The 12,573-nt window shown below is 61.7% G+C and overlaps 3 protein-coding genes across 8 annotated transcripts in view; all 3 read left to right on the forward strand.

Moving 5' to 3' along the window:
* Positions 1–3,817, forward strand: part of ESPNL (espin like) — a 4,211-nt gene extending 394 nt beyond the window's left edge. The window contains exons 2-5 of the mRNA XM_042024506.1: positions 1,680–1,732; positions 2,079–2,216; positions 2,303–2,510; positions 2,551–3,817. Of these exons, the coding sequence (XP_041880440.1) occupies positions 1,680–1,732; positions 2,079–2,216; positions 2,303–2,510; positions 2,551–3,812 (1,661 nt within the window). The 3' untranslated portion in view covers positions 3,813–3,817. The remainder of the gene's footprint in view (positions 1–1,679; positions 1,733–2,078; positions 2,217–2,302; positions 2,511–2,550) is intronic.
* A 494-nt stretch (positions 3,818–4,311) lies between these two features.
* Positions 4,312–8,172, forward strand: KLHL30 (kelch like family member 30). 5 transcript variants are annotated; one of them, XM_042024539.1, is made up of 9 exons: positions 4,312–4,387; positions 4,624–5,467; positions 5,550–5,718; positions 5,909–5,995; positions 6,211–6,366; positions 6,461–6,649; positions 7,179–7,324; positions 7,618–7,865; positions 8,081–8,172. In XM_042024539.1, coding segments are annotated over exons 1-9 (1,914 nt in total). In that variant the 5' UTR covers positions 4,312–4,313; the 3' UTR covers positions 8,082–8,172. The 5 variants fall into 5 exon arrangements, with proteins under 5 accessions (XP_041880473.1, XP_041880476.1, XP_041880472.1 ...); XM_042024542.1 differs by lacking the exon at positions 7,618–7,865 and having other exon boundaries at positions 8,081–8,166; XM_042024538.1 differs by lacking the exon at positions 8,081–8,172 and having other exon boundaries at positions 7,618–8,048.
* A 385-nt stretch (positions 8,173–8,557) lies between these two features.
* Positions 8,558–10,382, forward strand: ERFE (erythroferrone). 2 transcript variants are annotated; one of them, XM_042024544.1, is made up of 6 exons: positions 8,558–8,894; positions 9,025–9,200; positions 9,295–9,403; positions 9,475–9,565; positions 9,676–9,754; positions 10,135–10,382. In XM_042024544.1, the coding sequence occupies exons 1-6, from the start codon at positions 8,567–8,569 to the stop codon at positions 10,252–10,254; spliced, it is 903 nt and encodes a 300-aa protein (XP_041880478.1). In that variant the 5' UTR covers positions 8,558–8,566; the 3' UTR covers positions 10,255–10,382. The 2 variants fall into 2 exon arrangements, with proteins under 2 accessions (XP_041880478.1, XP_041880479.1); XM_042024545.1 differs by having other exon boundaries at positions 10,080–10,263.
* Positions 10,383–12,573: the final 2,191 nt, after the last annotated feature.

Here is a 12,573-nt window from a genome sequence, read left to right on the forward strand (position 1 = left end):
CAGCCCCGGGCTGCCCCCGACGCCGCTGCCACCTGCCCCATCTGCCACGAGCCCATTGGGGCCATCCGCCTGCTGCAGGGGCAGGACAACCGTGCCGGGCTGGCCCCGCGTCGCCACCGCCGCCGCCTCCATCCCTTCGTGGCGCGGTGGCGGCAGCGGCAGCAGCAGGAGCAGCAGGAGGAGGCAGCTGCTGGAGGTGGCCGGCGCCGAAGATGGGGATCGGCCGCCGAGCCCTGTGCCCCGCCAGCGTGCCCGGAGAGAGCTGGAGGAGCTGGACAGAAACGGGCCAGGCCAGGACGGTCCATTGTGGCTGCTGAGGGAGCGGGGCAGAAGAGTTGGCCTCAGGGGACCACCTGCACCTCCTCCCCTTGGTCCCATTTGTAGTGGAGCCTCCATGGCCCCTCTGAAATGAAAACCGGGATGCTGAGAAGGGCCTTGCCTTGTTTTTCTGCCCGTTTGCTCATTACTGCAGCACTGGGGGAATGGGAGCTGTGGGAGAGGGAAGGATATGATTGTGGGATCTTGGGTAGAGGGTGGGATATGGCTGAAGAACTGGTGGAGGGATGAATGTGGTTGTTGAAACTGAAGGGGACAGGCCACCCTTGGTTGTTTCTGCGCTGCTTTGCTCATCCTTGTGGGTATGCAGCTGGGAAATGGAAAGGGAGAAGAGGGAGAGGGAAAGGGAAAGGAGAGAAAGTAGAAGAGAGAAAGGGAAAGTCCCCTGAGACTCCGAGCAGATCCCAAAGTGGACAGTGCCTGCTTTCCTAAGGAACAGAATGAGAAATGAGGCCAAGATGGAGGTTTGGGACAGAACCTCCTCTCCTCTCATGCCTGCACACCCTTGCACTATGGAGAGCTGCAATCCTGGGAGAAGCTCTCCAGGGCTGGGGGAGACAGCCCTGGCACAACCATCCACCAAAGGGCTTTCAGCAAATTCCCCCCTCCTACAGTACAGCAAAGCACAACCTTCGCTCCCACTGTGGCTCTGTTGCTGGGCAGCAAAAGCTCATCCCCTCCATGAGAGCTGGGTGTCAGCCTGCACTGGAGCCAGGGAGGGATTGAGGCTGACTCTGTAATGGATCCTCGCCAGCTAATCGGTGTTTATAGGCTTAGATCTGCTGCTTCCTAATTTTACTCCAGCTCCTCGATTGAATTTCTCACATGTAAGTGAGCCCCAAGAGTCCATCCTAGCCATATATAATGGATGGTGATGGAGAGAAAGAATACAAATGTGGCTGAATGCCAGTAACACATGCCCAGGCAGCAGTGCAGCAGATCCCTCTGCTGAAGATCCCCCACTGCCAGAACCTGCCCTCAGTGCCCCATGCAAGAGGCTTCCTCTGTCCCCAGCAGCTGGCCTGGGGCCATGACCAGTCTCAGCCATTCTCCTTTGGCCCCAAGAGCAGAACAAGGCTTGGAGCCAAGTCACCAAGCTACTATCTCCAGGAACAGCGCCAGTTCCACCCACTGAGCCCTGGTGCTGCCACTCGATGCCCCATCAAATATTAATACAATGCTCAATGCCTCTGTGCCCTGCCCCAGCACTGCAGCCCTGGCCCCTGTCCTCTCCAGGGCTGCCCGAGCACTCCAACCTCCCCTCCTGCCCCATATTGCTCGTTGCTTTCCACACAGGGACTTTGGGGGTGCAGCTGCACCACCTCTGGGTGTTCCCTGAGCAGGGCACGACAGGACCCAACCCCCTAACTTCGGCAGCCAGCTCAGCCCCGTGCAGGTAAGACCCCACTGGGCCTGGGGCAGTGGGCACCCCCATCCCCGAGGAATGTCACCTCAGGGAGCGGGAGGACGGGCTGGGGGCATGGGATGCCCCAAGAAGGGCTGGCGGCCATGGGGCGGCCCCGGGCTCGGTCCTTGGCTGCAGGGGCGTCGTAGTGCACCTCTGGGGGAGAGCGGGCAGCAGGGATTCCTCAGCTCCGTCCCTCTGAAGGAACGAGATCCACCCGTGGCTCTCCTCCGAGAAGGGTTTTCCCCAAGGACCGGGGTGATGTGTCGGCTCACCCCTCAGCTGGGGGGGGCCCTGGAGGCGCTGGGGCCCACCTCCCCTTGCTGCCCTCCCCCAGGAGGAGGCCCGCGCCTCTGCCCCCAGCAGCCGCCCGGCCCGGCAGGGGATGGAGCCCGGCAGGTCGGTGCCGGCGGAGCCGAAGCTCCGCAAGCCCTCGCAGCGGGCCAGGATCCCGGCGCCCTTCCTCGCCCACCCGGTAGGTCGCTGGCTCGGCCCGCGGCCCCCGGCTCGTCCTCTCGGCCGCTGTAGCCCTTCGAGCCCCCCATGACTGTATCCACACAGGACGGGACGGCTGGGCCGGTGGGGCCCCCCTGGCCGAACCCCGCGGAGGTAGACGTGGACTCCCTGGTGCCCACGCACGATGAGCGAGGCCGGCTCATCCCCGAGTGGAAGCGGCAAGTGATGGTGCGGCGGCTGCGGGCCCGACTGGCGGACGAGGACCCGGCGGGAGGGCAGGTACGAGGGGCACGGGGAGTAGAAGGGGCATGGGGTGTCGAAAGTCGCTGACCGCCTTTCTCCGCAGGATGCAGGCTCCTGGAGCTTCTCGCGCTCCCACCAGGCCGTGCTGGGTCCGTTCGGGGAGCTGCTGACCGAGGCAGACCTGCATCAGTTGGAGAGGGCAGTGGAGAGCCTGCGGCTGCGGCGGCGCGGCGAGGTGTACCAGGGCGAGCTGCGGCGCCTGGTGCGGGAGCTACGCGCCCTCTTGCCCGCCCCGCTGCTCAGCATTTCCGTCCGCAGCCCCCCGCCTGCCCCGGGGCAGCCCCTGCCCCTCTGGTGCGGCCGCCTGGCCGGAGCCGTCAACAGCCTGGCAGCGCTGCTGGCCCACGCCGAGGGGGTGCAGGGTCCCCGCGCTGCCGTCACGGCGCCCGCCGCCACCTCCGCTCTCCCCGCCGCTACCTCGGCTCTCCCCGCCGCCGGCGGGCATCCCCGGGAGCCTGGGGGCAGCCTGGCGCAGCGGGAAATCCGGCAGTGCGGAGTCTGCGTCCGCAGCCTGCGCGGCGCCTTCGAGCCCGCCTGGGGGGCCGCGGGGAGCGCGCCGGCCGGGGGCGGCGAGGCGGAGGCCGCCAGCGACTCAGGCATCAGCTGCGAGGAGGCGTTTTCCGACGGCGGCGGCTCCCCGGGGAAGGGGCAGGGGCCGGGGCCAGAGTGGGGCAGCTTGAGGAAGGAACGGATCGTGATGCTCTTCCTGAGCCACTGGAGACGCTCCGCTTACGCGCCCTTACGGCCCGCCGCCGGGGACCCTCGGGAGACAGCGGGAAGCGGGGCGCGGGCGGCGGCCCGCTTGGCGCGGCAGAGGGCGGCCATCCAGAGGCTCCTGAGCGGCTGGAGGGACGCCGCCTCCCGCCGCCCCCCGCCGCCGCCCCCCGCTCGCACCCTGCTCTCCCCGGAGCAGTTCGTGTCGGTGGCGGGGGGCGGCCCGGCCGAGTACGAGAGCCTGTCGCTGGAGCTATTCATGCTGGGCTATTTCCGCATCTTGGAGCAGGACCTGCCCCCCGAGGAGCGCCGAGGCCGCCACCTGCTCTGTTTCGAGGTGTTTGAGCAGCTGGGCCGGCATGGCTGGCGGGCTGTGCGGGCCTTCCACCGCGCCGTCATCGACGAGATCGCGGCCGGGCGGCGCGGCTGGCGCGACGGCTTCGACGACATCAAGGCACGGTACTTCGGGACTTTGCACAGCCCGGCCCAGCGGCCTCGGGAGCCCGGGGAGGACGGGGAGGAGATTTGCCGCTACATCGATCGCAGCTTTGCCTTTTGGAAGGAGAAGGAGGCCGAGATCTTCAGCCTGGAGGAGTGATGCCGAGGGGCTGCGGAGGCCGCGGGCTGCAATAAAAACCTTCTCGATTCTGTCCCAGCTGAGCGAGGATTTCCGGGGCGGCGAAGAAAGCTGCTAAGCTGGGCGGGCCGCCTCAGCACCCCCGTCTCCCCCTCTCCCAGGGCGGGTGTTCCCGGCCTCGGCTGCCGCCGCGTGTTTACGGCTGCCGCGGAGTGAGATAAGAGCCTATATTTATAGCGGCACCGGCAGTGCGAGCCGGAGGAGCGAGGAGGGGCATCGCGGGGACCCCCGGCTACTGATGGGGTGGAGGGAGGGTGCTGTGGGAGCTCGTCCCTCCAGGCTCGGTGCCCAGCCGACCCCTTCGGGGAGGCTTCCCTAAAGGCAACAGCGCCGTGGGATGGGGCAAAGACGAGGATGGGCCGCAGCGACAGCTCTGCTCGTGCGGCGCCTTTAAGAACAGGGAGCGGTGTCCAGGTGCCGCCTAAAAATAGCGTGTGCCCCTCGTCCGACTGATCCCGTGTCATGCGGCGTGTCCCTGCCCAGCGCCGGGACCGCGGTCCCTTCCCTCCCGCGGGCCGCCGGGCTCTGGAGCACTGGTGAGAGCGGGAGCGAGCGCGCCGAGAGGGCTCAAATCACTCCGAAAATCACCCCCAAAAGGGCGGTCGCTGCCCCGGCAGGGCAGCTGCGGCGTGGTGAGGAGAAAACACGGCCATCAGTGGGAGGGGGGCTGTGGGAAGCACTTGTGCAGCCACTGCTGTCTGTGACTCGGGCACTGGGAAGGCGGGAGGGTGTCGCAGCAGGGGGAGAGGGGGACACCGTCGCCTTTTCCTAGCAGGGACAGCCTCGTCTCCCGCTGCTCGGGCACTGCCCGCCTGCCAGGCCCCACGGCCATCCCCAGCACCATGGTGAGGAACATGGACGACTTTGACTTCTGCCTGCCTTCGCACGCCCAGGCCGTGCTGGAGGGGCTGCAACAGTTGCGCACCAACCCCAAACTGGCCGACGTGACGCTGGTGGCGGGCGGGCGGGAGTTTCCCTGCCACCGCGGCATCCTGGCCCTCTGCAGTCACTACTTCTATGCCATGTTCTCCGGTGACTTCGCTGAGAGCATTGCAGCACGGGTGGAGCTAAAGGAGGTAGATCCCACTGCGCTGGAGATGCTGCTTGATTTTGCCTACACGGGAAAGGTCACCATCAACCAGGGCAACGTGGAGGGGCTGATGCGGACCTCCAGCCAGCTCCACTTCCCTGCTATCCAGAAGGTCTGCAGCCGCTACCTCCGGCAGCAGATGGATGCCACCAACTGCCTAGGTATCTGTGAGTTTGGTGAGAGCCACGGCTGCCCTGAGGTCTCCTCCAAGGCTTGGTCTTTCTTGCAGGAGAACTTTGAAGCCGTCTCCCTTCAGGAGGAGTTCCTCCAGCTCTCCAAGGAGAGGTTGGCTGTCTACCTCTCCAATGACCAGCTGCAGGTGCAGGAGGAGCGGAGCCTGGTTGAGGCTGTACTGCGCTGGGTACGCCACGACCCAGGATCCCGAGCCCAGTTCCTGCCGGAGCTGCTGGAGCTGACCCGCCTTGTCTCACTGCCTGACCAGTACCTGCAGAACCTCCTTGCCACTGAGCCTCTTGTTCGTGACTCAGATGCCAGCAAGGCCCTTGTTGCCCGATCCTGCACCATGGTGGGTATCCCCTTCCCCTAAATCCCACTCCCCTGAGCCAGGAAGGAGGAGCTTGATGGCCCCGCCCTGGTCTCTTCATCAGGGGCAGAGTGGCACTGGTGCCCTGAAGAACCCCCCAACCCCACCACAGAAGCTAGAGGAGGTGCTGGTGGTGGTTGGTGGCCGTGTGCTGGAGGATAGTGAGGATGAGGAGAGGGGGCTGGAAATGCCAGCTGCCACCAGGAACTTTGCCTTCTATAACCCCAAAAGCAGTAAGTGCCCTGCACTTCCTCCACCTCCCTCCATGCTAATTAACCATCTGTCTACCCCAAAGCCACCTCTTGCCAAACTAGTGTCAGTTTAGAGAGACACCGCTTGGGTTGGGATGGGCTTGAAACAAGGATGGCTTAAGAAGTGCCATTGCTGGCTGTGGGGTCATTGCTTGGCTCTGCTGGGTTTCAGGGCGATGGATGGCTCTGCCCGACTTCCCTGATTACAACAAATGGGGCTTTTCCCTGGTGGCTCTGAACAACGATGTGTACGTCACAGGTCAGTGCCAGGGCTGCTGGTGCAGGGTGGGGTCTTCGAGGAGCAGGGATGGAGGACAGGGGACAATGATATGAGCACGAGGCACTGGTGTGGGGCCAGAGGCTCCTCTCTGAGTGAAGTCCTCTTGTTACTCTCTGCTTGGGCAAATCTGGCCACTGGCAAGGAATACCCAGGGACAGCTGCACTTGGCCCACCTGACCTGTCTCTCTCTCTAGGCGGCTCCCGGGGGTCCCAGAATGACACGTGGTCAACGACGCAGGCCTGGTGCTTCTGCCCCAGGGACGGTGTCTGGAAGCCCATTGCTTCCATGCTGAGAGCCCGGACAAACCACACCAGCGCTGTCCTCAATGGTGAGATCTACGTGATTGGGGGTAAGGCTGCAAAGACCCTGTGGGTGCTGCCAGGGCGGGAGTCCATGGGTGCCCCAGAGCAGCAGGGTGGCTGCCGTGTCCTGTCACCCTGCAGGGACAACAGTGGACGTGGTGGAGGTGGAGCGCTATGACCCCTACAACAAGAGCTGGTGTGCCATCAGCCCAGCCCTCAAGTACGTGAGCAATTTTGCAGCTGCCAGCTGCTTGGGCAAGCTCTACCTGGTGGGCTCCTGCGCCGTCAAGTACAACGCACTCACTCTGCAGTGCTACAACCCTGTTCAAGGTGAGGGCTGACCCTGCTGCCACACCCCACCAATGTTGTCCCTGGGAGATGAACAGAGGAGCACCCCCAGGCAGGTGCCCCCCTGGGCTGCCAGGCACGGTCCTGTGGGATGTGAGCAGGTGCTAGCAGGGTGTGGTGGTGGCTGTGGCACAGGGCTCGGGAGCCCCAGGAGCGTGGCTGTTAGCAGCATGGACCTGAGCCACAGATGTCTGACACAGCCCAGACCTGACCTTCGGTGGAGCAGGATCTCTGAGCCATAGGGGTGGGGGAGGCTGCCAGCCTTGGGAAGAAACTAACACCCTGTGACAATGCAACCTCCTCAAGTAGACTCCCATCCCACAGCACCACTACAAACCATGTGCCCACCCCACAGTTTTTTATGCAAGACCCTCGACTGGGATGGGGACTGCCTGGCTGGTCTGCCTCCTCCCTTTCAAATTCCCCCTGAAATAGCAATGCTTTTTTCAGCCACTGGCAGCTGCATCGAGAGCCAAGGGTGGGATGCACTGCTAATGACTGCTCCTTGCAGATTTGTGGAGTGTGATCACATCCCCCTTCATCCCCAAGTACCTCTCAGCCCCACGCTGTGCCACTCTGCACGGGCTCATCTACCTCATCGGGGATAACACCAAGAAGGTCCATGTGTACAACCCAGAGGCAAACATCTGGCAGAAGGTAGTGGGATGTGGGACCAGGCACGATCACCCTCCCAGGGATATGGGGATGGTGTTCCCAGCTGCTCCCCCTCAGTGTCAGCACCCCCTTTTCCCTCCTACCCACTCATCCCTTGGCTCTATTAACACTTTCCTCCCCTGCTCCCCCATCCCACATGCAGTAGGCACCAGAGGCCCCCAAACCCCACAGAGAGGATGGGGTAGGGAGACATGTCTGGTGGGTCAATGTCCTCTGTGGTGGGAGCAGGAGGTCACCAAGGGGTCCTTGCACATCTCACCCTGTCCCTCACACAGGTGCAGCTCCTACACACACTTCATGAGAACGGTGGGATGGTGGCACTGGGTGACCGGCTCTTTGTCACCGGTGGCCACTGGAAGGGCATGGACGGGGACTACCGGGTAGAAATGGAGGTGTATGACTGCACCAAGGACATCTGGACATGCGAGGGCTCCCTGCCCTGTCTCTGGCTCTTCCATAGCTCCTCCTCCATCTTCATGGACACCTCCAAGTGGACAGAAGCTTTCCAGGGTGACCATGGGTGGTAGGAGAGCCACAGTGATACCTGTCACCCTATGCAGCCATGCTCCCCTGTTGCTGCTGCCTGTTCAGGTTGGCAAGTGGGAAGTGGAAACCCCTGTGCCAGGCTGGCTAGGGCATCAGGAGTATGTTCTCCCCCACCACTGCAGGGAAAAGGCTTTTCCTTATAAACATGCTTTGGCTAATACTTTCTTGTTTTGGTTTGTGGCTTTTTTTCAGAACTGCCTCTTTCTGCTTCCAAAACCCTAAAGATTTTAGGTTATTACAAGGCCTCCCAAAGTGTGGTTCATCCCATCAAAGCCCGACATTGCTGCTTGGGGCCAGCAGCCTGTGCATAGTCCTGGTTTTATTCCTGGGATACACAGCATGCCCCCCAAGGCATGGTGAAGTAGCCGGCACCTGGGTGAGTCCCTGCTGCTGCAGACTCCTGCCCCAGCCCCACCCCGTCTCTGACGGTACCGGTGGCAGAGGGATGGGCGAGCACAAGACGACGCTTCCCCGACGGCCGGGCCCAGAGCCAGCACCGCTGGACGGTTCAGCCGCTCCGCCTGCGGTTGTTCGGTGTTTTCGAAGCGCTAAAACCGCGCCGCGCTGAGGAGCCCCGGCGGCGGGGTGGGCACCTCCCGCTGCAGGCGCCCCGCGCCCCGAGGGCAGAGCCCGGCAGCGAGGCGGGCCCGGGGCCGCCCTCCCGGTAGCGGCGGCGCGATGCGGCTGCCGGAGCTGTGCCTGGCGCTCCTCTGCGCCGCCGGCACCGGCGCCGAACCCCCGCGGGCAGCCCGGGAGCGGCCGCTGGCCCCGGGAGCAGCTGCGGGGAGGGCGGCGGGACTTGGGGGGCCCGGGGCGGCCCGCATCGACCCCCGGCAGGCGTGGATGCTGCTGGCCGGGAGCCCCGGGAGGGGAAGCGGCGATCGGGTCCGCGGCTCTCCGGGAAAACCAACCTCGGGTGCTGCGCAGGCCGGAGGGACAGGGGCTGCCCCGGCTTCCCGCACGATGCCGGAGGAGCTGCTGAGGGAGCTGCAGATCCTGCTCAGAGGTACCGGGGTGGGGGGCCCAGGGTGGGAGCTGTGGGGACAGCGGGACAAGGCAGAGCAGGGCTGGGCAAAAGAGCCAGGAAAAGGGAAGGTTCCTTCCTAACGTCAAACTCCGGTGGGGTTTGGGGTCAGGCATGCCAAAGATATCCTGCACAGCTGGGGAAGGGGGTAAGGAAGAGGGGGAAAGCAGCAAAGGCAACCCCAAGGCCAGGGCCCAGCGTCGTGTGGAAGCAGCCTTCCATTGCCAAACGCGTGAAGACATCGCTGTGCAGCAGAAAATGTGGCAGGAGCTGGGGCTGTTCTACATCGTAAGTGCCCAGCCTGCCCCTTTCTCCCTGTCTGCTGGGGCACCCGCCCTGGCACAGGGACTCCTTCTCTAACTCCAGCCATTCCCTGTCCCAGCCTGAGTGGGAGGGGATGTTCCACCGTGGCCCAGGGCTGAACCTGACCAGCGGGCAGTACACAGCCCCCATTGCAGGATACTACGCCTTCACCACCACGCTGCACATTGGTGAGCCCTCAGACAGCCCGTGGCCCTGCCGGGGGGGTCTGGGCTGGCTCTCATCCCCTGCTCTGTCACAGTGTGCAGGGAGCCACGGAGAAAGGGGCAGGGATGCCGAGGGAGCCGCCTGCGGGTGCTGATCTGTGTGCAGTCCCGCTGCCAGCACAACAGGTATGGCAGGGCAAAGCCAGGAACCCCGGGCCAGGGAGGGGGGAAGGAGCCCAGCATCCCTGGGAAAGGAAGGGAATGCTCCCCCCACCACTACCCTCCCTCTTCTGCAGCAATTTGGAGACTGTATCCCGGCTGGAGAGCAGCGGTGACCTTTTCACCATCTCTGTCACGGGCACCCTTTACCTGCAGGTTAGTGGTGCCAGCTCCACTGGTGACAGTACTGCGCAGGAAGGTGCCTTTTGTGGCCCTAGCCCAGGGTTGGGCACCAGGTCTGTGTTTCAGATGACCTCCAAGCCCCAGTGACAGTCCGGGCAGAGCTCTGCTGGGGCACTAGAGCACAGACTGTGCTGCCCTAAAGGCCTTGTGCTCCTCTTTTCCCAGGAGGAAGGGCAGGGGCAGCTCCTCCAGCTCTTGGTTGCTGTGTGCAGGGGAGAGCTCTCTCCTTGGCTCTTCCAGGCCATGCCTGGTGCCCAGGGGAGGTGTCCCAGCCCTGCTAAACCCTCTCTCCCCCCAGGCTGGGCAGTATGCATCTGTTTTCCTGGACAACACAGCAGGCTCTCCCCTCACAGTTCAGAGTGGCTCCGATTTCAGTGCTGTTCTGCTGGGAGTGTGAAGAAACTCGTGCCAGGAGTGGCCAGACTCTTCCCTCTGCCAACCATCACATCTCCCCTGCTCAGCACCAAGCCTAGGGAAGAGCATTTGCTCATGCAGGAACTGCAGTCTGGTCCGATACTGCTCACGCTACAGAGCCAGCTGAGGATGGACAAAAGATCATGAAGATGATGATGATAATAATAATAAAGCAGTCTGACCAGGACCTAAAGGCATTCACTTTTATCTAAAGGTTAGGCCTAGAAGTTCATCTTGGAAAATACTGCTGACAGTGGCAGCAGATGGTTGCCTTCTCCCCAGGGCTCAGCTCCCACCATACCTGGTACAAAGCCCCACACGTCCATTTTTGCCCTTAGTGGACTTCCCTTCCCTGCCCAGACTCAGTCTCAGCAGCCCAAGCCAGACAATGTATTGCTTTGGCTGCCCTGCAGTGTATGAGCAGTGAAGGTTTGCTGGCAGGAGCCAACATCTTTGCACTAATCATCAAAGCCAACTCCCAATAATGCCGCCCATTCAATTAAAGCAAATTCCTGTCCTGTGACTTCCCACACCAGGCACTCCCTGCCGGTGGCACAGGGCCCAGGCTGTGGGCAGCACAGATACGCTTTGCTCTGGCTCCGATAGCTGCCTGAGCTGAGGATGGGCACAGGCCTACGTGACCAAGCCAGGGCTGCAGGACAAGGACCAGGAAGGCTGGGCGTTTGATTTCCTAGTAGCACTGAGTACTGGGCAAGTTGTGCCAGCAACACTGCAAGATAGCCTGAGCAGTACCTAGCCCCACCTTCTCCCAGGGACGTCCCTGGCTCTGCCTGCCCTTCTCCACAGGCTGCATCTCCTTGAGGAGCCCGGTGAAGTAGCTGTTAATGCAGCATTTATGGGTAGGGGTGTTTGGATCTGGGAAGGAGGGGACAGTCTCTGGCTGTGCAGTTTCAATGCTGACTTCTCCCAAAGCAAAGAGAACTTGTTTCTGAGAGCAACGTTGTGCTTCTCCCCCAGCTGATCAGGTGGGCAGCAGGCTCCTGGCAGGCATGAGGCCACTGCAGCTCCTGCCCAGCTGAGGAACTTGGCCCTGGCAGCACCTCCCAGTCCCCACACACGATGAGCCAAGGTAGCCTCACTCTGATCAGCTGCCTCTCTTCCTACTACACACACTTGAGAAGGTACAGAAAGACTCAGTGTCTGGAAGCAGGACTTGCCCAGCTGTGAGCTGTCCTGTGCAGGTGAGATACCAAGAGCCCAGTGCACTTGATCACAAAACTGAAAAAGCTGATTAAGTCAGAGGTACTGGAAGCGTCACTCAAGTGTTGGAAGGGGACAGAAGTTCAGTCAGCCCCACGGGAGAGAACTGCATGCAGAGCACTCGTGCATGAGCCACCCTGGGGTGGTCTCGGAGCTCTCCTCAGCAGCAGGATGCTGCTGAGCACTGGGGCAAGGAGTGCTTTTTCAGGAAACCTCCTGCAGACTCTGCCTTACTGGGAAATTAAAGCAAACAGGTTTTTTACTTCCACTAAAGCTGGGACTGAGCCTGCTTTTCTACCTGGCTGGCTACTCCTAAGTGTGCTGAGACCTGCTCCTTCCTTTTCCCCTTTGCCATGAAAAATGGACATTTTATGGTAATTGTTAGTAACTGTACCATAACACTGCATATTCCAATCCTAGGTGGAGCTGTGCTTTCAGAACTTTTCCTAAAGGAAGAAAAGCAGTGTTGTAAGAGGAAGGAGGGGGAGGAAAAACAGTCAGAGAAAGACAAGCTAACATCCCTCTCACCAACTCTTGCATTGGAATTCAGAGTGGCCTCCTGGAAGGAGCCCCCAAGCTGGGAGCATGGCTCAGCTCTTGCAGCATGGCACAGTGCAAGAGGTGGGAAAAAAGGGGGAGCTGAGAAGGGAAAGCAAGTTACCTTTCTGAAATTTGCCATCAGCATTTCTTTTGCCACAAACAGAAGCAACTCCAAGCTACTCTGTCTGGGCTCTCCAAATCTGCCTTTCAAGAGTAAAACAGGAGAGTGTGCTGCTAACAAAGGCATTCCCTCTCAGCTCATCCTGCAGTGCAACCTTACATCAGAGTACACAGGAATGGCTGGGAGCAGAACAAGCTGGCAGAGGACAAGCACTACCCAAAATCTGTGCCTGAGGGCCACTTCCTTCCTCAGCCCTCTGCAGGAGATGCAGAGAGTCAGTGTGCACCAGGCTGCATTAGCCTAACTCTTAGCCTAAGCCCACGAAGTGTAACTGACTACTGTTGGAGCAGAAATAGAGGTAAGATGGTCAAGCCACCTGTCCCAAACAGGACAGCTACTGTGTGCTCCAGAAAACACCCCAGGAGCTGGGAACCATCTTCCCAAGTTCCAGAGATCCAGGAGCCAGGGAAGCCTCACAGCCCTGCACAGGGCTATG

Source organism: Corvus kubaryi, unplaced genomic scaffold, assembly GCF_017639235.1.
Source record: "Corvus kubaryi isolate FWS band 111438036 unplaced genomic scaffold, C.kubaryi_AGA036_p1.0 37264, whole genome shotgun sequence".
NCBI classification, from domain to species: domain Eukaryota; kingdom Metazoa; phylum Chordata; class Aves; order Passeriformes; family Corvidae; genus Corvus; species Corvus kubaryi.

Excerpts from the sequence above, each read along its gene's own strand:
- KLHL30 (XM_042024538.1), top strand. The coding sequence starts at position 4,314 with ATGCGGCGTGTCCCTGCCCAGCGCCGGGACCGCGGTCCCTTCCCTCCC. Across the intron at positions 5,719-5,908 it reads CTTCTATAACCCCAAAAGCA|GGCGATGGATGGCTCTGCCC; the intron begins GTAAGTGCCCTG and ends GCTGGGTTTCAG. Across the intron at positions 5,996-6,210 it reads CAACGATGTGTACGTCACAG|GCGGCTCCCGGGGGTCCCAG; the intron begins GTCAGTGCCAGG and ends CTCTCTCTCTAG.
- ERFE (XM_042024544.1), top strand. The coding sequence starts at position 8,567 with ATGCGGCTGCCGGAGCTGTGCCTGGCGCTCCTCTGCGCCGCCGGCACC. Across the intron at positions 8,895-9,024 it reads GCTGCAGATCCTGCTCAGAG|GCATGCCAAAGATATCCTGC; the intron begins GTACCGGGGTGG and ends GTTTGGGGTCAG. Across the intron at positions 9,566-9,675 it reads TCCCGCTGCCAGCACAACAG|CAATTTGGAGACTGTATCCC; the intron begins GTATGGCAGGGC and ends CCTCTTCTGCAG.